The 26,527-nt window shown below is 37.1% G+C and overlaps 1 protein-coding gene across 3 annotated transcripts in view; it reads left to right on the forward strand.

Moving 5' to 3' along the window:
• The window catches only part of Dclk1 (doublecortin-like kinase 1), a gene marked incomplete at its 5' end in the record, with an annotated part of 326,977 nt that overhangs the window by 7,763 nt on the left and 292,687 nt on the right, over positions 1-26,527 (forward strand). For all 3 annotated transcript variants that reach the window (XM_005387689.2, XM_005387690.2, XM_005387693.2), the window contains 1 exon segment: positions 7,724-8,070. In XM_005387689.2, the coding sequence (XP_005387746.1) occupies positions 7,724-8,070 (347 nt within the window).

The raw sequence follows: 26,527 nt of genomic DNA on the forward strand, positions 1-26,527 counted from the left end.
AAAGAATGAATGGATAAATGAATGAATAAAAGCAATGGGCCATCACTTCTCACTGAAGTGGCCATCACAGGGTCATGTGTGACCTCCTACCGGCCAGTCCAGTGATCTTTTAGGAGTTTTTATCATCACTGCTGTCCCTGGAGCACTACGCACTAATGGCCTCCTCCAGTCACACATTCTCCATCCCTTGGTGTTCATGACTCTAAGCACTTGATTTCTCTTAGTTTCCTTCAGTGACCTTTAAAAATTGTTCTGTCTCAAGAACTCAACTTTTCCTGCTGGATATGGGCTACAGCCACAGCTATGGCTGTCACGTGCTTCTCATTCCTAAATTCCAGGGTGGTGTTTCTACGTGCTTGCTGGAAATATCTAACTGGCTAACTCTTAAGTACTTCAAATTCAATATGTGCACTACCTGTTGATATCCTTCCTTACTACCTAATCCAAACCTATTCTCCTTATTTTTATCCACTATGATGTTTGGGAAATAAACCAAAAGACGTTTCAGTGCCAGCACTGACTCATATTCTCTTGGGGCTCTACATCCAATCAGTTGCCAATTCTGATTGATTGTATCTGCTACAAACTTTTCCTAGTAATTTTGATCTGCTAAGTACTGTCCCTAGAGTAGATGTGAAACGTTCAGTTCTGTATTGTATTATCCAAGTGTCTTAGTTAATTTTCTCTTTACTGAGACAAAATACTGGACACCCACAGTTAAAGGAGAAAAGGTTTATTTGGTTCACAGTTTGGAGATGTTTCACTTCATAGTTGCCTAGCTCCAAGGCAGGGTGGCATGGCAGAGGGGATTGCAGAGGAGAAATAGTTCATAGCAGGCAGAAGGCAGCAAGGCAGCAAGCTACAAGTGACAAGCAATGACAACAGCAGCTCTCTTTCTGTCTCTTATATTTTATCGAGGCTATCTGCCCTTAGTGTGGATACACTCACATCCTTAATCCCAGTATCATACCATGAATCAATCCCAGCATCACATTTTTGATGCAGGCATCACATATCCTAGACCAGCCACCTCCAAAAAACCCCACCTATGACTGCATGAGGCTTTGCAGGGGGATATGCAGATACAACTCATAACAGCATGTTTCCATTTCTGGGACAAAATAGCTGATTCTCACAACTTAGAGAAGAAAAGGTTTATTTTGTCTCACAGTTTCAGTCAGTGGTTGGCTGACTCCAAGGCACAGACATAGGTAGAAGGGCATGCTGAAAGGAATCTGCTTAGCTTGTGGCTTGGTGGCCAGAAGCAGAGAGCAGGGGAAAAACCCTAGAAGAATAAGCCAGAGACCAAATACACTCCTCTAGGTCATGCCCCTGTGACCTACACCAGACACACCTGAAAGTATGCTTTACTACTCTCAAGCCGGTCAAGTTGACAGTCGAGAGTGACCGTCACATCCATCTTCTCACCTGGTCTATCATAATAAGTCTTTCTAGATGGTATGTTGATTTTTCCCCCACATCACAGCTTGACCCCTGACTTCATGCTACAGTCTGTATGATTTGCAAACACTCAGGACTGCTTATCCATAAATACTCTGACCTCGCTGTCTGTTGTAGTCTTATCTAATTTGTTTATCCATAAAACCATTTTTAGAGAAAAAGTATTAATACCACACAGCATATCTCTTTATGGACAGTAATGTATATTATTATTTTATCTGAAATGCTCTCCTTTCTCTTTTCTGCCATAGAAATCATACTCTTGCTTCCAAGGGGGTGTGAATTCCATTTTTTATTCTTTCCTGGCCCATTGGGAAACAGGGAGTGATTTCTTTATCCTTTGAATTAGGGTTGCTTTCTTTACTTATTTAGCAATTATCACTCGCTCCCTTGTGGTGGAATGTTTTCATGTATATTTCTTTCTTTTTAAGCCCTATGAAGACATGCTTGGGGTTTACATTTATTTCCTTCCTCAGAGTTCTAATTCAGGTCTTTGTGCATATTTTTGAAGATTTAGGAGGTTATTGTAAATTTTTAACTTTCATGGTTAATGCTGTATATACATGTTGCAATTTCATTACTTGCTGTTTTGTTATTTTCTTAGGAGAAATTTTTAGCAGTGAGATTGAGTTGGAGATATAAATATTTTCATGGCTCTAGTATAATTTGCTATGTTTTTTTCAAAAGGATTCTTATCAATTTAATGCCCCTGGTGGTGCATTCTATTTTTATTTTGTTTTTATACCTTGCCATGTATTTAGCATTTTGTATTTTTGTAAATTATAATAAGCTTTGCACATTGTATTAATCCATTTTGTATTATATGTTCTCAATCTGTGTTTTCTCTTTTCACTCTAGTTTCTCTACTTTTCAGGTATATTATTTTAAATTTAAAAATTCCATATGTCACTTTTTCCCTTTATGGTTTTTTTCTGTTCCTTCAGATTTGAGAAGTTGCCATATTCCCATGGGTCTGACATACCATTCACATTTATTTTTTGGTATCATAGTAGATTCTATTATATAGTATGTAAGACTTCTGTGGAAAAATGATTCATAAGTGCCTTTGGGGAATCTTTTTGTTTTCTTGACTTTAATAGCACCTATCTCCATAAAATGGTGCCTTCCAGTAGATTATGAAATGTTGCTGTGCACATCTGAGTTGGCTCATAAAATATAATGTCCAGAAGGCACTTTATAATATTTTATTTTGTTGATAATCTTTCCTGTAACTATAGTCAGTTCAGTTTCAAAATATATTTGAGTCTTAGATTTTTGCCATAATCCACAATAGTAAAATTCAATTGCCAGTATTTTCAGTAAGTTTATACTCTAAAAAAATTACATATGTTATAGATATTCCCCATTTAAAATACTTTGAATATGTCACATTTTGCTCTCAGAAGGATATTAGAGGCAGTCCACTAGCTTTAATATGTGAAGGAGGGAGATTAATTCATTTTCAGACCAAAATAATATCAAAACTAGGATGTGTATAAGTCTTGGATAATGGAACAGTTCCAGAAGTGTGGAGAAAGAGGGCAAACTTCTAAATTCCCTCAATGTGGAGTTTTGTGGAAAAAATACCTCCAGAGCTGATGTGCCCCAGGCCCCTGCAACCAGGGAACTAGTACCTCATTAGAAGTTTTCAGTGGTGCCTAAACAATGTATTTTAAGCAGAAATATTCTAGTTTCACAATGAGAGCTAATAGCAAAGTAGAGTGAACTTTGCAGTTTTTATAATAAACTATAATAGAGAAAATTTATTCTCATACTTAGAAGAATAATGAAAAATATGACGATTTTAAATTTCATAGGTGACTTTTTGAAGACAAAATTGAAGGCTTGGAGCTGGTGGTACACACCTGTTGTCCAGCTTTCCCTGGGAACCCAGACAAGAGGATCACTTGAGCCCTGAAATTCAGGGCCAGGATATTGAGATCATCTCGAAAAACAAAAACGAGCAAAAACCATGGCCTCTGCAGTATTTTAAAATAATCTAATATGCTTACATATGTTATTTCATTCTCAAACTTCCTGAAAATATTTAAATCTTTCAGGGAAGATACAACCCTATTTAGAAGGCATTGGTTGGATCCAAACATAATATATTTCATGCTTTATTTCCCTACTCTCCCCCTTTCTCCTCCTCACCTTCTCCTGTTCTCCCGTTTCCTCTTTCTTACCCCTCTCTCTTACCTCCTCCTCCTTTTTTGAGACAAAGTTTTGTTACGTAGTGAACTTGCCTAAGCTGAGTGTTGCGGTCATAGGCCTCTGCCGCCATACCTGGCTTTGCTTACCATTTCATACTGTCCTTTTCCTTATCTCTCTCTTTGCTTAAAAGCAAACTTAGTTTTGGGCATTTGTAAATGCTATACCAATTTACACAAATGCTGCATCTCTGATTTTTGCCATTCGTTGGGTTGTCTTGGACACTCAGAGTATTAAATTTCAAGTGGTCTATTAGTATTATCATAGAACTTTTTGGAATGGATAACCAACTAATAAATCATTATATTTTATAATTTCCAAAAACACCTCAAGGTAGATTTTATACCATTATCTTAAACCATTTAAGATTTTTTCAATTTTTCTGTCCTTGTTCAACTTCCCCCAAAGAAAGCAAGAGAAACTTTTTAAAGCAAATATTGGGGTATTTTGATTAAATGCACCTTTCTTTCTTTAGGTAAATTCACTTTTACTTCATTGTTGCAATAGAAGTTATATCACAGACTTCAGAGTATCTTAGTGTGTATAAGAGGAACTATGTTGTAGTAATTGTAAGTCTTACTTTATGTTGTTATTTTTGAGTGGCCCTTAATGCAAACACCATTTGTCATGACTTGAGTGCAACCCATTAATGATTCTCTAAACCAAGACTATAATTTATCTTTCAAATCTCAGTCCCACGAAGCAAGAGATTAAACACTTCGTATCCAGTTATTTGACCAAACCTAAGATGTGTGCTTTTCATCCAGAACAATTACATTTGTAAATTGTGATGCTATTGATGATATTAACACATTACATCCAGCCCTCCATATCCATGGCTTCACATGGATTTAGCCAATCATGGATCAAAAATACATATTTTTAAAATCATCTGTATTGAGCAAATATACACTTCTTTAAAAAAATCCGGTATAACAACTATTTATCTAGCATTTACCTTGTACCAGATATTATATGTAATCTGGAGATTACTTAAAGTATGTGGGAGAATATCTATAGGTTCTGTGCAAATACTGTGTACTGTATGTACAACATTTGATCATCATAGGAATTTTAAAGTCCGGAGGTCCTACAACCAATTCCTATAGATAGTGAGTATGGTGGATAGACAACTGGTGGTCAACTTGTAACACGCAGCTGAACTGAACCAGCATGGTGCTGGGTGTGGGAGGCCCATGTGAAGACTGTTGGTGGCTGCATAAGAGGCAGAACTGGAAAAGAATTTTAGAGGCTGTTGGAAGCTAGTAGAAGCTGTTTGGAAACTTAGGGAGCTGCTGGTTCTCTTGGGCTATTCTGCTGGAGAACCTTGTCATGCTGGCTTTCCTGTTGAATTTGGCTGTTCTCCTTGGAGGAGGAACTTGGCGCCTTGGTGTCACTGAGAATGGCTATGGTTCATTTTGGGGGAGCTCTGGTCCTCACATTGAGCATCATTTCCGGGCTCCAGAAGGGAAGATGGTGCACTGCTCAGTCTCCTGGAGAAGCTTGTCACGTTGGCTTTCCTGATGAAACTTGGCTGTTCTCATCATTGGAGGAGCTCGGGACCTCACTGTTGCTTAGGATGACTGTGGGTCTTTTCGGGGGAGCTCTGGTTCTTACTTAGAACATCGCTTCCTGGCTCCAGTGCAGATCCCTTAGCCTGCTAGCACAGATCCTTCATCCCGCTAGCACAGACTATCTAGCTTTCACCACTGACCTTTGGGCCTTCCTAGTGCAGATCCATGAAACAGGACTACATGAGGCATTGTCATGGGCTTTAGGCCTCCAGTTGGACTCATGGGAGGCATTGTTAGGGGCTCTAGGTCTTCCACTGGACTCATTCAGGACATTATTGTGGGATCCAGGCCCTCAGCTGGATCCTTTGGTCCTTAGTGTGTGGACAGACTTCCCACACTCTCTTCTATATATGACTCTTTGGGTGACTATTATAAATAATCTTATAAAATAGATGTCCTATATTATATTGTTCCCCTAGCAAAACCTCAAACTACAACAGTGAGTAATGACTATGATTGAAAGCTTATAAAATCAGAAAATATAATCAATTTTAATTAAGAAAAGGATCACATCTTCAGGTGTGAAGTTCAGAATTATGATTTATTAAAATTAATTTACACATGGAACCAAATAAATTTAATAAGGAAACCCACATTTGTTTTTCCCAAAGTCCTGAATTGTGCAGTCCTAAATTCTAAATGACAGCACGGTGTGGGGTGAGGTGTTGGATTTTGTGATCTTGTTTAGTGACAGCTCTGTTTAGCTGTCACTTTCTTCTCAGTACATCATCCTTATTGGAGTTTCATATCCTTCTCTAGGAATTGTAGTCCAGTCCTTTAATGTGATGATCAAGATAAGAGAGCCTCATAATTACATCACAGATTAATTATGCCTTCTTCTGATTGTCAAACCTAACCTATGGGTTACCTTCTCAAAGTGTCTTGGTGGATTTCAGCATCTTTAAAAAATTTCAGTATGCTTTCTGATGTAAAAAAAGTGTTTTGTTTTTGTGTCGACAAAAACCATTCCATATTCTTATGTGCTTTAAACTTCTCCCTTTTCTAATTCAATTTTTTCTGAAGTTAAAAGGTTTTCTTTGTTGAAATGTCAACCACTTTGTCCTGCTCTTTTGTTTTGGTTTTGGTTGTTAGTTTAATAAATGAACTTATAAATAATTCTACAACTACATATCTTTGTTTATACAAGAATTCTGACAAAGGATGGCTTGTCCAGATAAATTGGGGACTGTGTGCTTTTGGGGAGTACATCATCAGTGAGATAGACCCAGTGTGATATTTGCTGTTAACTGTGTTTATAGACAACACCTTGTGACATAAGGCCTGCTTACCGACTTCTGATAATTTTGTTTTTAATTTTCCTTTCAGGCTTATTGCATGGTTAGAGTAATGCCACTACAGGTTATTTTTGCTTGTGTAGCAATTGTGCATTTGAGATCACTTTGATCTCTACTAGCTAATATTTTTTTCTTGCAGTGCTAGGGATTCAATCCAGGCTTTCACACATGCTAGGCAAGTATTCTACCACTGAGTTATATCTTTTGCCCTATACTATATAATTTGACATTCATGAACAACCCATTGAGGCTTCACACGGCAGGTGAATGTATCACCACCTAGAAATCAAGGGGATTTGTCACATGCTTGGAGAGACCAGGTCTTGAGGTTGATCACTTTTCCACTGTCACATTCATTAAATCCTTCCAATAAACCTTCAAAGCACTACTCTTGTAGCACTCTCAGATATGTATTTAATAACCACTTAAATCCTAAAAAAAAGTCATACTTGGGACAAGTTATGATTTGCCAGTTGAATAGAAAGAGGATTGGTTAAATTGTACTATCTCTACAACTTCTGGTGAGGCACGGGATATACAGATACACATTAAAGTGAAATGTTTTAGAAACATTTGCAAGGTAAATGTTTGGTAACATGTATACCTGTCCTTTTTTATTTTTGAGACTATAGTTCATTTTAAAAAAGATTTGTGATTCTGTGGCCTTGCATGCTTACACCATGAATTTAAAAATAGGGCAAGGACTTAAATAAAAGTAAATGGGTTGTGTTTGACTCGGCCTAGGTCACTTTACCTGCAATTATGGAGTCCTTTTATGAATTTTTCCCTATTCCTAGTTACAAAAGCTTATCAACAGTGGGAAAAGTCATTGTAAAATCATTAGTTTCAAGATGCGTTGAAACGTTATAAATATGTATTTAGAATCACTCCTTTTATAATTTGCCATCCCTTGGTACATTTGTAATTTACCATCTCATCGTACATTTATTGCTTTTTGTGTGTGCATTACCACATCTTAGCAGCCTGAGTATTTCCACTGAAAGATTTTTTGTTAAGGAGTAATTTTAAATAACAACTTAAAGAAAAGATAATATTCCCTTTCACGGATTAGGCGCAGTTTGTTCTTGCCTTTACATGAAAGTAGAAAAATGAAAAACCAAGTAGGGAAAAGGAAATGAGTTTATTCTAGTGTACATTTTAATGTATTGCCATCTTCCGTAGGAGAGAGTTATGTGTGTGGCTCAATCGAGCCCTTCAAGAAACTGGAGTACACCAAGAATGTGAACCCTAACTGGTCGGTGAATGTGAAGACCACCTCGGCGTCCCGGGCTGTGTCTTCGCTGGCCACTGCCAAGGGGAGCACTGCAGAGGTGCGGGAGAATAAGGATTTCATTCGGCCCAAACTGGTCACCATCATCAGAAGTGGCGTGAAGCCACGGAAAGCTGTCAGGATTCTGCTGAACAAGAAAACGGCTCACTCCTTTGAGCAGGTCCTCACTGATATAACCGATGCCATCAAGCTGGACTCCGGCGTAGTGAAACGCCTGTACACTTTAGATGGGAAACAGGTAAGGACCGTGCTGTGGTTGGACCCTGGCTTTACAGAGGGCCAGGGACGCAGGGAATAGGGGTAGGAGTAGCATGTGGTGAGAACCTGAAACATATATTTAATGCAAGTTCGTTGAGGCAGTTGATTATTAAATATAGTCATAAAACATGTACTTTTTGATCTCAAGCCAGTCCAAAGTTAGTGTTGGGCATGATTAATAAAATATATTTTAAAGTCTATCTTTGAGATCAAGTGCTTATTCAGGGATTTATACTTTTTCAGTTATTTGCTTAGCATAGTGGGGTTATTCAGTCATCTGTTTTCAATTTTGTCCTATGTCTTATAGTTGTAAGTATGACTGATGTGTAGAGATAAGCCAAAGAAAATTTTAATGTATTTCTTACAGCCAAATAATGCTTTATGATTTTATGTCCCAGGAATGTCTACTAGTGGTATCTATTTAACTTTTTATAGATTTGAAAAAAATATATCTAAGGAATGACATAATTCTGCCTGGATATCTTTCAGAGGCATATTTCTGTTTTTGTTTTTGTTTTTGTCTTTTTGTCGTTCTGAGACAGGGTCTCGCTATGCAGTTCAGGCTGGCCTTGAGCTCACTTTGTAGCCCAGGTTGGTCTCGAACTCATAACGATCCTCCTGCCTCAGCCTCCCGAGTGCTGGGATTACAGGCGTGTGCCACCATGCCTGACCTTCAGAGGCATATTTCTAAAATACTGTGTGTCTTGTATTTAAAACAAATTAAAATGAAAAGGATGGTTCTTCATTATGGGATGGATATCAACAGTGGATGAGTGGACATTTGAAAAGGAGCTGATGAGATAAGCAGAGAGGTTGCATTACCTTTTGAGGTGTTGCATAGGTTTCTACAAGGTTTTGCAGAACCCTGATGTTGAGCTGAATAAAACAAAACAAAACAACAAAAAACAAAGATCATGTGCACAGTGTGATTTGCTAGTCATTCAGAGGATAGCAATGTCTTTTTAAGATTATTATTTTTCACATTACTATCTTTGCATGGAATTTAGTTTTTAATGTGGGTCTATTAAAATGCCTTTTTTTAAAATGTGAGGAATAATGATTTGTATGTATAGCTCATTTTGAGGTCAGAACTAGATTCATAATTTAAGAGATTAATCTTATTAAATAGGAAAATCAGACAAGTTCTTGAAGGCTAACCCATTCAAATTTTATGAATTTGACTAGATACTAATAGTAAAATGAGTGTTAGTCATGAAGGAATTACTCCTCTGGGAACCTATTTAACGTGTAAAATTCATTAGAAAAGAAGGAATATGCGCCAGTTGTTCATTTATATTGACCAGTCTTTGGCTTGTCTCATAAAATTTGCATGTGGATAAGGGTTCCTGGGGGTTAGATTCTAAGTCTTAGAGGCTATAGCCAGAATGTCATCAATGTATCAATGACCAAAAAATCCACTACCTGCTGGCTTGTAGATTATAGTAGCAAACGTTACTTGTAAACAAGTAAGCCATTCCTTCAGTGATTTTATTTCTAAGGAATTACTAAACGATTTTGTTCTACATTTTCTCATATTGAGTTTTCTCAAGATGGGAGTTTATTTTCACAAAAAGTAAAATTTAATAGAAAGAATACATACTGATGAGTCTCTCCCTCACGCTTCAGATTTATGGGGGTTCCAAGTTGCTATATACTAAATGCCAGCTTTTACTACTTTAATTAATGCCTCCATCAACTGAACATTTAATTTTGTTTGTCTAAATAATGAATTCCTAGAACAGGTATTATGAGGCTTACAATTGTTTTCATCCCTTCTGAATTCATCTAATGTCAGAATTTTATAATTGGTATTTTTTGCTACAGTTTTATGCAAATAGTCTGATGTAATGGGAAATAATCCCAGTTTTAATGTCAAGAACCAGTATGCAAATCTTGGCTCATCTATAAATTAGGTGTTTTTTAAAACACATTTAAGCCTCATTATACTCATCCGTAAAACCTAGATAAAATCATTTCCAGATTTCACTTCTTTTTCACAAAGTGCTTATGGGATCAACTATGGCAGTACTTGTGAAAGCAATTTTGAAGTGTAATAGTGATAATAATAGCTTTATTAAGCATGAGCCCAAGGGCTTTGTATGTGTCAACAACTTAAGCCTTCTGACAGCTTGATTATTATCCCCATTTAACAGACAAGGATGCAAAGGCACAGAACTCATTATAAACATGACTAAACCACAAAGCTGTAAATTGTAAAGTGGAAATTTGAGCTGTTCTTATTCCAGGGCTTATGCTGGTAACCACTTTATTACAGTAGATTATAGTAAATCACCAAGCAGAAATGTACTGAGAAAGACTTTTAAGGTAATTGTGTTAGCTTTTTACCACTATAGCAAAATGTCTGAGATAGTTGCTTTATGCAGCAAAAAATTGTAGCTCAGCATTTTGGAAATTTCTTACCATGGCCAGGTGGACTAATTGCTTTGGGCTTATGGTGGGGCAGTACACCATGGTGGGAACCCATCACAAATAAAATCTTCCACTTCCTCATTGCCAGGAAGTAAAAGAGAGTGAGGAGGACGCTGGAATCCCATAGTCCCCTTCAAGGGCATGACTGCAATGAATAAATAGCTCCCATTAGGTTCCAGGCCTTACAGGTTCCACTGCCTCCTAATAATTTCACCCTGGGGACCAATATTTAAAACATGGGACTTTGGAGGACATTCAAGATCCAAACCATAGCAGGGATAATTCCAAGGAATATAATTTTAATGTTTTCTTTTTCATTTAAATACACATATCTTTTCCTCCTGCAGTCATTATGCTGACAGTCATACTTGACCGTCTTTTTTGTTTTGTTTTGTTTGCAAAGCGTACAGTTTGCTGTTGTGGCATTTCTACTGTTATAGCATGTTCTCCTCACTGCAGGAGCGGTGAAAAGCTTCCGAGGAATTAGATGATGAAGCGGAAAGAACACAAAACTTTTTGCTTGGGTTCCCAGTGGGAGCAAAAGTGTTTTCTCATGGACCCTGGGAGTCTTTAGAATTGTTTTAGTTCAAAAGAGAAACTACCCAATAAGCAGTTTGTTACAGGCAAATTTTACGAGAGCCCTGGCAGACACAGAGGCTTGATAAGCCTTTGAGAATAAGTTCCTTTCCTCCAGGCCTCCCTGTGGATTACTGCTCAGCAGTGGAACGGCATCTTACTCTGCCTGTGCTGGCACTGGAATCCATATGCTGCCAACAGGACATCACCTTTAAAATCCTTGTGCTACTTCTTTCTTAAGAGCTTAATTGAGCTGCTACATCAAGTTCATAAGCAACATGGAAAAACATTGCTTAATAAAGTGTTTAAAGATTTGTATTGTATTGAGGAAATAGAATTGTTTAAGAAAGGAATAGCTTGAGTATTTTTGGTAAATGGGTAGCCGGGGTAATGTGATCGCCGGGACGGTGCTTGCATAGCCTGCAGATGGATCCATGGGATGGAAACTGCTGAGGCTGGCATTTTTAACAACGGAATCATGAATGGTTGTGCCTGTTGCTTAATACGTTACCCAAAGGAGAAGAGCCCTGGAAATCATAGACTGCACTCTGCTCTCATTCCTCCTACCACCTCACGGCCTCTCTGCTTATTTCTTTGGGTCTGCATTAAACTCCAACAGAGGAGTTTATCCTGTGTTACTTTTTTGAGAATTTTAGGCTGAGACAAGGCAATTGACGTATTTGAGATGCTGCACCATATAGAAAAGATTTTACAGGAAGCTGCCATTGGCCAAAATGAGCACGGTGGCTCACAAGCAGCGTATTTTGAGCAATCCCTTTCTACTGATTTCAGTTTTGTTCCTTGTTCAGGGACACTGCACACCCAGTCAGAGGTCTGCTGTGACCTTCCTTCCCCTTGCTTACAACACTAGGGGTGACTCTGCACCATGTCATCGGGCTCCTGGCAGTGTGGCTGGGGAGTTAAAGGAAAGAATTGCTGTGCCCTATTTTCAGTGATGCATTATTTATCTGGATCTTGATTAAGGGCATCCCAGAAAGGAAAGAGGGCATTTGCTCACTGAGGGTTAAAATCACGTTCCCTTTCTCCATATCCAAGGGGAGGATCTGCAGAATCTGAGAGTGTGAGAGTCTCTTCTTGCTGCCCTGCGGGTCTGAATGTTAGGATTTGCCATGGGTTATTTACTCACCCTGTCAAATGGCTACTCCCACAGGTCATCTGGAGCACGGCTGTTTTTTAAGTGATTCATATAAGCTCAAAAGGGTACAAGATTTGCTTCAAAGATACTCTTGCATCTCTCCTGCATCCTTTTATGGAAAAGCAAATCTGGCTATCTGGTGCTATAAATCTGCTAACTCTGTGATTATTGAGTCCTTCCTCAGAAACCTAAGTAACAGCTGATCTTAGAACAGCTAGTGCCTAAGCAGGTAATTTGTACTGTAAAGATCACAGATAAAAGGCACTTTGCAGTGATCCCCTTCCCTTTTAGAGCAGTGATATACTGGGTTGATGTTTATGCAGAAGACAGGCACATCTCCGTCTTACCGACTTTCCAACATCAACAAGATCTAGACAATGTTGCAGCATACTCAGACGGTAGAAGAAAAATATCAGGGATGTTATATTTTTATTTTACAGACCTTTTACGCAGGTCATGAACTATATAAAATCCACTGCTGCCAGCATGCTAGTGTGAATAACCAATGTGTTGTTTTCCTAATATACCCTAAAAGTCACTCGGCTGAAGTGCAGTACACCTCTGCCCCCTTATCCATGCTTGTGGTTTTTCATGGTTTTGGTTACCTAAGTCAGTCACTGTCTGAAAGTATTAAGTGGAAAATTCCAGATTTTGAGAGTGAGGAGAGAAGGGGTGTACTCATAGAATGTTTATTACAGTATAGGGTTACTTTATCATATGTATATATAAAAAAAAACACAGGATATATAAGGCTTGATATTATTTGTGATTCCAGATGTCCACTTGGGTCTTGGTACATTTCCACCATCAGTAAAGGGACACTATGGGATGCTAAGCTGATTTGGGTGGTAAACTCAGAACAGCTATCGTAGCTGACATGTTAAGGAAATCCCATTAGCTTTCAATATCTTAATCAGTTACCATCCTTGTATCTTGATGGTAGAATCCCCATTGCCTGTCTAAATGTGAAGAAGAAAAGATGCGTGTAAATAAATGATAACAATCGCAGCCCTTTATTTTAGATGGTTAGTATAGGAGTTTATTGGGATTCAGGAAAAAATAATGACACTTAATAGGAATGTATGAATAAGACATCACAACATGGTGATATCATTTTTCCTTTATGATTTTTAATATCTAATTGTAATCTGAAGTAAAAATAATCTGATGCACATGTGAATTTAGAGGACTTAGGATATGCCTAAGTTAAAAAATTGGTAAGCAATACCTGATCTTGCTATAGTAGTTGATGAATAAAGAAAATGAAAGCCAAACTTTTTCAATAAAAAATAAGGAATTTAGGATGTGATAAGAATTGACTGGGCTAGAAAAGTAGATTTTCTGTAGCTCTTGGTAATAGTAGCATTTTTCTTTTCTTTTCTTTTCTTTTCTTTTCTTTTCAGAGAAAGCATTTCTGTGGTACTGTAACTTCTGTGAAATACTTAAATCCTTCATTCTTGGTACACAAGTTTTTTACTGTTATGATTTGATACATCATGTTGCAAAAATGAATGTAATACTTTTTAGTTTTGTTTATAGTTGATGTAAAAAACACAAAAGCTGATAGAAGACATTTAGCTTGCATTTTAAATGCCTAATTAAATTTTTCTAGAAAAACTCCGAGCACATGTTAAACCAGCCTCATGATTTACAAGAGCAGGGGGATGATGGAATTACAGTATCGAATGTCAAAGAAAAAGGAGTGCAAAAACTATTATACTTAGAGAATTAAAGTGTTCAGAATAGAATGTGCTATTTTAGATTAAGTATCTGTGCTGGATATTCAGGACTTATGAGCCACACCCATCTTTATGTAGCTATTCTTTCCTCCAAGTTGGCAAGAGGTAAATCCTTTTCATCCAGTCTGAACTCCACTGACAATGTAGTAAGTTCTGGATACCTTCAGCGGTGCATATTTTGACGGTTAGGTCAATCAGTTAGGAAACTGACTTTGGCCTATAAAATGAGTTTTGATTTCTCTTACTGTTCCTGTGAGGCAGGCTGAGAGACATCCTTGATCCCTTCCCTGCAGTATTTGAGCAGACTTTGGCAATTTGAACAAGAATGCTTTGGGAATGCCTCCTAGTGGTGGTTTCTGCTGCTTTTGCAAGTGCTATTTAGGAGCCGTGGTTTGACCTTTGGTGGGAGCATTCTGACTAGTGGATAGAAGTTGGACTTTAAAGTGGATGGGGCCTGGGCTCAGATTTCAATTTGAAAAATCTAGTTGGAAGTTTTTTATAAAAGCCTCGAACATTAAATTAGCTTGCCCACCTGCTGTGGTTTAATCTTGAATGTCCTCCAGAGGCCCATGTGTTAGAGGGTTGGCCCCCAGCTTGGCAGGACTGGGAGGTGGGTGGAAACTTCCAGAGATGAGGTTTAGTGGCAAGTCTGTAGGTCACTGGGGGCATGCTGCTGAAGGGGACTGCAGACTCCTGATCCCTTCCTCTTCCTCTGATCTTCCTGGGCAGGAGGTGGACAGTTTTGCTCAGCCATGTACTTCCCACCATGATGTGCTGCCTTGTCACAGGCCCAAAAACAACAGGGTCAGACAATCTCTATACTGTATGCAGGACTGCAATCTCTGTAACTGTGAACCCAAATCCTTCATTGTCAATATACAAGATTTTTACTATTATGATTTGATACATTATTTATGTGGTAAAAGTCAATGTATTTGTTACAGTAAAGGAAAGCTAACTGACACACCTGCTTACTGTTTAAGCTTTAAAATCTTCTATATTGAATTTACTTATGAGGAAATTTGCTTATATGTCCTGTAGTTGAAGTATTGAAATATACAATAATGTGATAAAGAAGAAAAACACCAGTTTCTTTGACCAAAGACTTGAGTTTCAGTCTGTCTTCTATTCTAGACACACTGAAATCTATCTTCCTATTGTGAAGAGTTAACTCTTTCTACTACTCTTCAGTTTCATCTTTTGTATTTAGGAAATAAGGACAATAATGTCTGCTTTATAAATTGTCATGAAGTTGAAATGAAAAAATACATGTAACAAATTTAGCACAGCGGTTGATTCCTAATTATTGATAACAGTTATACCTGAAAAGCTGAGAGTTCAATTAGTTTTTAGTTTTGAAAAAAATCATATTATAAATGTGTCATGGGAGCTTGCTATCTACAATTACTCCTTAATAATTACCAATCATTTACATATCTTCCTTTGTAAATGGGTCTTTTCACATGAAAATGCTTCATGGTATAATAGAGCATGGAATTTGAAATAAGTTGTCTATAAGACCAAATTTTTACTTTAACACTCACTAGCGGTGTGACCCTGGGCAAGTCAAATAAACTCTGAATTTGTTTCCTCTCTTTTAAAAAAGCAATAATATTGGTGTGATAAATAATTGACAAAATATGTATACAAAGGCTCCGATTTGATACATGGTGGTTCCCCTATAAATATTATTCCTTCTCCTTTTACTTGCATATTCTAGTTTTACTTAAAAGTACACATGTAGTTTTATGATATCATGGGTATAAAATTGGCCATTTTGCTTTGTAACTGGAACACCACACCTGAACTACTAATGTTGGTATTTTCATAATCCCATTTATTGTCAGTCAATGGTGAATGCAAACCAGATACTGTTTTCTTCTTTTGCTTCTTCAGTTGTGCAGATCGTTCCTTGTCTTGGCCACTCATTCCACCAATACAGAATATTGATACTATTATTGGCTGCATATCTCCTCTGTGGTCAGCACGGAGCTCATAGCCATATGTATTTACATTGAAGATGACTACAGTTGATGATTCAAAATAATATCTTTGAATAATCATAAAGCAAGGGGTCCACTCATTCTTCAAGGTTTAGCTCAAAGGTAACCTCATGTATGAAACATCTCCTTACTTCCCATGTAGAATTGATGACTCTATCTCAGAGTCCTTTCTCTGTCCATCCTACCCAGCCCTGCAGCTCCTCGCTATGCTGATTGTTCTCATGCCTGTTTCTACTTTAGATTTCATAGGATGAGGCTACAGCAGTGTTCTGTTGGCCTCTGAATCTTCGGGGCCTGACCTAATTAATAATTGGATGACTGAGTGAATGGGTGGTCAACAGGGGCTCTCCTCTTTGCACATGTCTTTTAGGGTCCAGCAAAGTATGTACAGGCTGTGTCCAATAGGAGGGGACTTAGTCCCTTGGACTCTGGTGGTAGGTAGCTGTAAATAGAAATAATGCTTTTTGCAGTATAACTACAGATTCTAAGACATTCATTATGGTGGTTGTTTTCTAGCTTGGGCTCCTACTTCATGAAATACTCCAAGATAATTTAAAAAGCAAAATGAAACTCACCTGCCAATTTTAGAGCATTTTGGCTTTTGAAAACATTCTTATCCTCTTGAGGGATGATATTATGTTAGAAAAATCTTGCTATCTGAGTTATGTGAGTTGCTCTAAATCTTCCTCAAGTTGCCTCAGCTATCCATTGACTGAAGAGAAGAACTGATCTCACATTCTATGGATTTAAAAATTGGTTATAAGCCAGTAAGATATTCTTATGAAAAGCATCTTGATAAAGTTTTACAGAGATGCAAACCTACAAGGGAGTGTGTGTTGGTAGAGTACAATATGTTGCAGCAGATTTTTCTGATTAGTTTAAATCCTGAAAACTAAATTAAATGAAAGATGGCAATTTCAGAAATTAAATGGAACTTTAAAAATCCAATTTTAAATATGAACTATGTTGTAAACAACATACCATAGAAACAAAAGGACAGATGGGATGTTTATTTTTTAATTGGCTTTTTCCATTATAAGATTATTATACAATCAATGTAAAGAATTCTCAAGCAAATAGGAAAATATGATAAATAAAATTACCCATAGTCTCATTGACAAGATGGCCCTTGCTCATCTTTTGATCTATTTTCTTTACCTTTTCCATAGTAACACTTCTGATTCTACTCTGTATATGATTTGATTTCTTGCTCGGAACTTCATATGACACTATGTACATTTATGTGAGACGTGTTAAGCCATCCTCTCCCTAGCTTTGTTATCTTATTGGCTGGTGTAAGATCTTATGAAATCAATCACTCTGTGTACTTTCCCCTCCAGTGACTCATCTGAAAACTGTCGTCTGTCTGTGAACTGATTCGGGGCTGAAGTAATAGTGTCCTAAGGTCAGGCCGAAAAGCAAATAGGATGTGAAATAGCTATTCTTGAGGAGTTGTTCACATGTTTCCCAATGTACCAAAGTGTAACTTATGATTTTTGGACTTTACAGTGGTGTATATGTGTTCTGCATTTAGTAGAAATTTACCTTTGAACTTTGAATTTGGATCATCCCCTAGGCTAATGACATGCAGTCTGATCCTTTCTGGGAATGCTGGGCAGTGGCAATGACGTAGGTCTCAGTCCCATGTGATTACAAGGGAAACACTCAGACGCTCAGTAGACTGTTGCGAGGCTAGGCTATTTTGTGGTATAGATGGATTAAATTGCATTTCCAACTTGCAATACTTTCAGTTTATCAATGAGTTTTTCAGATGTAATACCCTTGTAAATTGAGAACATTGGTAATCAGTTATTGGAGGTTAGAAGTATTTCAGAACTCTCCTCTGTCTTAAATCCTCTTAGAAAAGGATTCTACATTTTTCCAATGCTCGTATGATTCAATAAGTCTAGTTTTGTTTCACAAATGCTGGGTAACTTAGGCTTTCAGGTCAGTACCAGCATGGTCACGATATCTATCTGAGTCTCTCCCTGAGGGGGAAAACAAGATCCTTGTTTTTCATTGTATGCTTATTTCTGCTTTGTGTTACAGTCATTTGTGCACATGTGTAAAACCCAACATCCTGGAGAAAGAAGACAATGTTTCATGGATTTCTATAATCTCCAGTTCCATCAGTAGATGCTTAATAGTTGCTAAGTGATGTTTCTGGACTTACCTTATGGCTCAGAGTCTGACCAGTAGAATTCAAATTCTAGAGCTAGATTGTATTTTCTTTTTCAAGGAGTCTTCCAGAAAGAAAATAACTTAAGGTGAGCATTATTTAAAACAAACCAAAAACAAAAGCAAAAACAAAAAAGGGAAAAGGAATAGGCATTGCTTTTTTTTTTTCCTTTGGCAGTGCTAGGGATTGAACCAAGGGCCTCATCCATGTCAGGTAAGAGCTCTGTCATGAATCAGCATTCCAGCTGATTAAAAGTAACATTTTAATATGTTACTTCTGACACATTTTCAGAGTATGGGAGCTGGTAACTAGATATATAACAGAACCAAGTCCTGAAGAATCCTGCTACTGTACGTGTTCAGGAATAAGTTTCATCTGTGTTCTTAAAAATCTTGCTAAAAAAAGTGGTGTGGGGACAGCAGCAGTAATACCAGCAGGAACATGTAGAAATGCAAAATGTCACATTCTCTCCAGAAATGCTGAAACACAGTGTGGATCTCAACAAGATTCTCAAATGAACCATGTCCATAACTTTAGAGTCTGAGAAATACAGCTGAGCACACTGAGTTGTATGGATGAAACATCAGACTACAAAGACTGTATGATGTTAAGCTCTGGCTGTTGCCTGGTAGAAGGAATGAAACATTAATTTTAGTTGATTTAGCAGTTTTGTCAGCATCCTGTAAATTCCATTGTTCACATCAGATGGCAAGATGTGATCACCAGCAGCAATGTTCTGGAAAGCAGCCAGTGCAGAAATGTGCTCCCTCTGCCATCCAGTCTCAGTGAAGGACGGATGGCTTCCTGTATAGGGAATAAATGGAGGTTAATAGATGCAGAGAAGGGCGGCACCTACTGTGGAAATGCTGGGCCTGGGGAGGAGATTAATGGGCATGTTTGACACAAAGCCCATATACATGCTGTTAGATGTTGCCTGTCTGCTCTCTTCCACATGCCATACAAATCAAATATCATCCTCATGCTTCTTCAGGAGACCTTCCCTGGAAATGGTGAGGAGTCATTAAACCCGTTCGTAAGAGTCGATTTTTGATTTTAAATTGTTGTCAGTTGAGAAAACTGACAACATGAGAAAATCCTCAACTTGGAAGTTGCCCAGAAGAGCATGGGGACATTTTAATGAGGGCAAGAAATGGAGCGATGACTTTTGAACATAATTTCCCGCCAGCATGCGTAGGGATTTAGTGAGCCCAAGTGTTCTGCATCACAGACTTGGTTGTCGAGAACAATGGATGGGGTAAACTGGCATGAAGTAACTCCCTAGAAATCAGAATTACAGAGGTTTTCTTATAGTGCAGCCTGGGAGATTAAAAGGACTGAGGAGTTGCCTACTTAATTCAACTGTCATCTGGCAGTGATTGCCCACCATTTAAGGAAGACAGTACTTTGTAAACAGCCTTAAAAGCCTACTGACCTCATCAACAGGGGCTCTTTCAAATGGGGAGGTCAACTGTATCTCTGAGGTTACAGGGCTAACTTGGAAAAAAGGATAATAAGCTCTAGCAATACGTGGAATCTATATACAGAGAATCAGCCCATTGCCTCGTTTCTGTTTATCAGCTGATGCTGTTGTCTTTGGGAAAGTTAAAATTGCTTACATATTTCTCAGGCCATTTCTGACACTGATATTCTGTGAAAGGCTAGTAAGGCATGTTGACCACTTTGCTTCTTGGTAACATCACTATTTTCTTCCATGTAAATAATTCCTATTATCTTTAGATACATTTCCTGTCAAATTTGTAGACTCAGCCACTGGGTATTTTTAAAAAATATATCCATTCATTAATTTCTTTTGGATTTGGCAACAGTTTAATAACTCTCACTGCCTTATAAAAAGGGAGAATTTCAGATCATGTTATAATGACTTTTAGCCCAAGCAAATTTATTTTTTTAATTTTGTTTTCTATAGTGATCCTTGTGAGTTTTGGTATAGGTAACTCTCACTAGTATCAATACTTCTCCAGGAATAGTCTTACTTCAGGGATATCATCTCTGTGTAGGAGAGTCTTGCTTTGTGTCTGTCCAAAGATCCTACTTTCCCAATTAACGGATAGTTGCAGGAAATTTAATCTCATCCATTCTTTTTCTGTGCAGAGTTCTCATTGTCAATAGTAGCCTCAAAGCGAAGACATGTTTCAGAGTTTGTCATGTAAACAGACTCTTTACAGACTGATCTTTCATTTTGCCAAATTAGATCAGTGGTTTCACCTGGGTTCTATCAGAATGGTGTGCTTTAATATTTTAATCTAAATGCCTTTAGAGTTGAGTATGTACATGTTTCTGTAGCTTCATTGGGTGAGCAAAGATCTACTGATTATGCTCTTTGTGCCTAGGGTTGCACCAGGGGTTGAGAATATCTTAGTTTACTTTTAGTGAGTAGTGGGAAGACTTGGAAGGATTCCTCACCATGGAATCATAGGGGGAAGTCTCCTTTTAGTACTCATTGCTTCAGAAACTTGCATTTTCTCATCTGTACCTTCCTCTAAGTAGAAGATGATTGAAGAGCTTCAGCTTATTTGAAGTTGTTCTTGTATTATTTGGAAATGTTACTGTTGAAACACTCAGGCAGATTTGCCTTTATATTTTAAATTACTGAAAGACAGGTTCTCTCTTACAGTTTAATTGCTAATATATCTAATGCATTTAGAATTGGAATCATATAAAAAGTATACTTATGTGTCCTGGTATGCCAGCAAACAACTTTCCATTAAAATTAGTCCCTGTGGTCAGAGTTCAAGGCACATTTTAGAAATCTTGAGAATAAACAATAAATGTACGAACCTTCAATTTTATTAGCCTGCGCTCTGCCATGGAGGTGTGCTGGCAATCAGCTCTGTGAAGTCATCACTTTCTCACATCAGTCAAAATGGGAGGGAAGTTATTTTAAAAATTTTACATCAAAATGTAATTATCAAATTACATTTTTCAGCTGATGTCAAACCAAATTAAAAGGCAAATAGCACAAAGGAAAAGACATGAACAGACTTTATCAAAACATATGAAAACTTGACTTTGGAGATTTTCACATTCAGAAATCATAGATTTGGGGCACAAGAAAAGTAGGTAAGAGCGAGAAGAAATGTGAACCTGTTTTGAGAACTTAGCAACATAACTGACACTATTTTTTCAAAATATTAAATTACTTTTAAAAGAGAAAAATAAGACTTTACCTATCCTCTTAATTTACCTCTATTTCTAATGCTTCTCTCATTGGGAAGGGCCAGTATATAATACCTCACTCTAAATAAAGTCTGTTCATATGTCTTTTCCTTTGTGCTATATGCCTTTTAATTTGGTTTGACATCAGCTGAAAAATGTATATCAGACCTGTTCTAGGATAAAGCACCAGCTCTATGCCAGGAAATGAGCTATAACACATTGTGTAATGAATCAGAAGTTGGAAAGTGTTTTCAGTTACAACAGCTGGAAACATTTTGTCCACTTGGCATGAACGTTAACGAGTAATTGGCTTTTCAGGAAGGTAAAGGACTGAAGCATCCCTGATTATCTTGTACGTTGAACCCAACCCAGGGAAAAGAACTTCAGCAAGAACAGAGCAGCTCTCATTTTTTGAATGCTTATCACATTCCAGGCATTCCTTATTTCTTTTTTACCATTAACAATATTATGTGGTAGGTACTGTTATCTCATTTTACGCAGGCAGAAGCAAGGGAAAAGTAATTAATACATGGCCAAGTGATTAATACATGGTTGGGGCCAGGCATTCTTAACCGCAGTACCACCCTGGATGCCTTATGGTGTTTTTCAGATACTGTAAGTAAATAAAAGTTACATGCATCCTTTTTTTTACAAAAGTAAGAATACTCATACTTTATTGCTAAGCTTTATCATCTTTGCCCAATGGAGTTCAAAAGTACTTTTTTTGGTGTTTTCTAGGATGATCAAATTCGGGTGATGTGTCAGTGTTTAATCACATATGGATGTACTTCTTGTCAAAAGAGTAGTGAGCACTGAAAAAGCTACTGAAGTGTCCTCTTTCGATTTTTTCTAAGTGTTTCTTTCTATTTTGGTTGCTATTTGGATTTTAGTGATTAACCCAGTTAAAGTAATTTTTTAAAAATTAAAAACTTTTTCAGATTATCATAAAAATTTACATTCCTAAGCGTGGAAGAACATGTAAAGAACATTCTTTTTAAAGAACATCCCTAATGTAACTCATCTCCTAGAAATATAACTGTTTTGTGGAAAGGGAATAGTGTTGAATTTTAAAGCATGTAGGCTTTAGAATGAGAAAACAAAATGAGTACAGCTTTAGCAAGGCGTAGTTAATGTAGCATAATATGTACCCCTGATAAGTGTATGGGTCCACAGTCTTAATACATTTGTAGCCATGAAGGCATCACCGTGTTCCAGTGTCATAGTACTTCCACTCAGGGGGTTCCCTTGTGCCTATTCGCAGTCACCCCTTGTTCCCCACTGATCTTCTGAATCACAGCTTCTACCTGGTGGCCTCAGTTTTCTACTTGCAACTCTTTTTTCTACCTTCAAAGCCTGTAAGTATAGTTGTGGATTCACTAACCTATCCTCTGCAATCTCACTGCCATCTCAGCCTCTCCAGCCTGGATAGTCTCTGGCTGCCCTGAGGTTTTATAAGTAAAAGAGCAGGGACGATTACTCAGCCGGTTTCAGAGCCAAACTTGAGAAGCACTTGCTGTCTCTGCACTCTTTGCACATGTGATATTTCTGAGTTAACTCCAAACTTAGATACTTAAGAGAAAAGTACTTCACGGCAGGATGGAATAATAATCGTCATCCGCTACTGTCTTAGTGGGGATCCCAGAAGTCTGTTCTTCACTCCTACCTTCTTTGTGTCCCATTTGGTGATACTTTCTTTGCTACAGTCCAAAACACCACGTATAGGCTGATTAGGTTTTAAATGATATTAACATATTTCAATATATCTGCTTTTTCATAGTGAAAATATGGTGTCTATGTGTTTTGTCTGTTTCTTGGGTGAAATCCAATTATTTTATAACCTCTCTTTTTTCCTCTTCATGGCAGTTTTCCCACTTGTCCTTTCATCGATGTACTACTCAAAAATTTTAGGGACTTTTTTGTTATTACTTATTTATCTCTTCTCAAAGAAAGAGACTGCACTGTAAATTCTAATCACCTACTACACAGTAGAACTGCAACGGGGGAGATTCTGCTCACTGGTCCACCATTGAATACCTGTGAAAGTTTGTGTCAAGAGGCTGCTGGCTTCTAGATTGCAAGGCAGTTTGTATATTCAATGTATATCATCTCCTTTTTCTTGTTATCCAAGGCCATCTCTAAACCAAAAACAAAGGTTCAATCTAACCTGTGAGGCTTCTCACCAAGTAAGAAATAAGCTAGTTTGGCTGAGAGCCAAAGGCCTGGCTCTTTTATATGCACAATTCTGAGACAAGTGAAATAATGAATTTCCTTACTAGTATTTCTTCCTTTTTTACCTCCTTCTGGATGACCTGCCTATCTGAAGAATCAAAGAAATTTTTGACAATGGGTAGTTACCTGAAGAGAACCATATGCAGAAGACTTTTCAAAACAAGTGGAACTAGTTTGTACTTATTAGCCATCACTTCTTTGGCCTTATTATATGATTTTTATTTTATTTCTTTTCTGTATGAGTTTATTATAATTTCTTTTAGATAAGGTGATGACAGGAGCTAACAAGAACAAATTAGGAAACTGTGACTAATTCCAGTAATTTAAAATAAATCAAGATGCTATACATTTAACTGAAGTTTTCTTTGCAATAGTGACTCTTGATATTAAGGGACTCATATTTTCCCTAGATTTCTAAGGTGGTATTCTCACAAAGTTACATTTCTCAGGCAAGGTAGCTTTTAATTTTTTTTATTATGTATTTATCAGTGTTGGGACTCTGCTTCTGTTATCCTTTAGAAGAGAATTTATATGCCCTTGATGTTTACTCATCCAGTAACATCAATCAAATTTTAGCTTAGATCACCTTTAATTTCCTTGCATTTGGAATCTGAGAAGACTGAGCCTAGAAAAAAAGACAGAGAAGATAAATTCTGCCACCTGTGTTCTGCTTCTTGACAAAATGTTTCAAAATGTTCAATAGAGAAAAGACCCAGTTCAGTTGAATGGCATGGTTTTGCTTTCTTCCACGGACTGGGACTCTAGATCAAAACAAATGCTCCTCAAAATGGCAGACACAGTATAAGGTTCTTCTCCATACCATCCCAGGTTCCTTTTCCCTTTTTCTTTTGCTGCTTAATTTTTCCTTCACATTTGAGCTTTTGATAAGTATGAGATAATTTCACTTTTCTTGTTATGTAGCTTTTCACCAACAGCAATCACATTCTTCCTCTTGATTGTTCTTCCTTTCACAATGAATGCTTCCCACAGCTCTTTGTTCACGTCATTCTGGGCAGTACATCTTCAAGATGGCAAAGTGCTTTCCAGCTGATGGCTCTGGAACCCCTAGTGGGTCCAGGAGCAGGTTATACTCATGACATTAACATTAATGACTTTAAAAACTACCAGTATAATTATTGCTGTAACATGTTTCCCTTATAAAGAGCTAAATTTTAGAGCCACCAAGAAGGTGTTAAGTAAAAGCTCCTATTTCTCATTTCGCTTATCATTCAACAGAATGCCAAGAGTAGAGAGTTCATGGTTTTGACTTGACTTTGTTTTTTACTAGGTTTTATCCTAAACTATTTATTGTTAATGTTATATTCAGAACCATTGGTTAAATAAAAGAAGTTAAAAGTTAACAAGGTGATGATAAAGGGCATTTGTCATAAAAATATTGTTTCTTGGACTTATAAAAATGATGTTAGAAAGAAAGTATACAGTTTAATTTATCCAATATAGTTTTATTTATATACTGAGATTAAAATTATCTGCTCTATTACTAAAAAAGATGTTTTGGGCAGGGGTGTACAAAATTCACACAAGGTCACAATGGCAAATTTTAAAAAGCTGTAGGATATTATAATATAGATTTGATTCTAATACCAAATAAGGTATACTTATTTGACATTTTAATGCTCCAATCACATATTTACCTTGTAAATTAAAGTTGCTTGAAAATATATAACTGAAGCTGATTGGGAAGAACAAATTTTGTCTTTGTATTTCCTAAATACTATCCAAGTTTTATTAATTTACTTATAATTTAAATATTTTATTTAAGGTAGTTATAATTCAAAATTTTCAATTACTTAAACATTGCTTAGAGTATTTAAAGGTTGAATAGTTCCATGAAGAATGCTTGGAATAAAGAAGGACTGGGAACATAGGTACTTGGATCATAGTGGAGTCACTGAATGATGATGTATGCCGGTTACCTTGAGAATATCATGGGAACTCAGTATCCCTAAGATAGAACTTGGCTTTTGTTGAGTGCTTAGCAAATGTTTGTTGATTAAAGAAATTTATGTATGTTACTATGATACTTTAATCATATGGTTTTATTTCTTTATAAAAATGGAAGTCATATTCCGATACATATAGAAGTTTATCTAGAATAATATGTAGCCACCATGGGAGTCCTCAGCTGGGAGATTTCATTGCAGTAAATGTCCTTTCACAGGTCAAGGCTTAGCTGTACGGAATGAAGTGTTGGTTTCACCTGCACAATGTATTCTATCAATCTAAATGAAAAATATGCCCACTTTCTTACTTGTAGCAGACTTCTTAAATAGCTTGCCAATCTGTCCCAAGGAAGGTACACTTCCAACTTTAATACTCTGCGAACACTGCTTCTTCCACTGTTTTCAAGAATATAACTAATACATAATTATGATTCCAGATAGAAGAATTTCAGGAACATCGCATTGCCAAATCTGTTGATGATTTTTTCCCTGATGCAGGAAATTTTTATTTATAAAACCTGCTAAATTACCAGTGAAAGTGTAATCTTTTTAATTTTTATTTAATTAAGTTTACTGGTACAATTTAGGTATACACGATGATCACATCTATTACAAGGAATTTGTACCTGTTCGTGATGTATCTTGATTCCTCTTTTTTTTCCCATTCCCCTCCCCTTCACCCTCCTCTCCTTCAGCGCCCCTTCCCCTCCCCATTCACAGAGCTCTGTTTCCATTTTAGACTTTTCTTTTCTTTTCCATTCCTTTCTTTACCCTCATTTTCCTTTTCCTTTTGAGCAATTTCTTCCTATTCTACAATATCTATTTTATGCTTTGATTCTTACGTACACTTTCAGTTTCTCGCACCAGAGAGATAATGTGATATTCACACTTGTGTGTCCAATTTATATGGTCTCAAGATCCATCCATTTAGCTCAGTTTTATCCAATATGGCTCAGTAATACTCTATCACATTTAAAAACCATA

This window comes from Chinchilla lanigera, unplaced genomic scaffold, assembly GCF_000276665.1.
Source record: "Chinchilla lanigera isolate Chin_1 unplaced genomic scaffold, ChiLan1.0 scaffold00030, whole genome shotgun sequence".
NCBI classification, from domain to species: domain Eukaryota; kingdom Metazoa; phylum Chordata; class Mammalia; order Rodentia; family Chinchillidae; genus Chinchilla; species Chinchilla lanigera.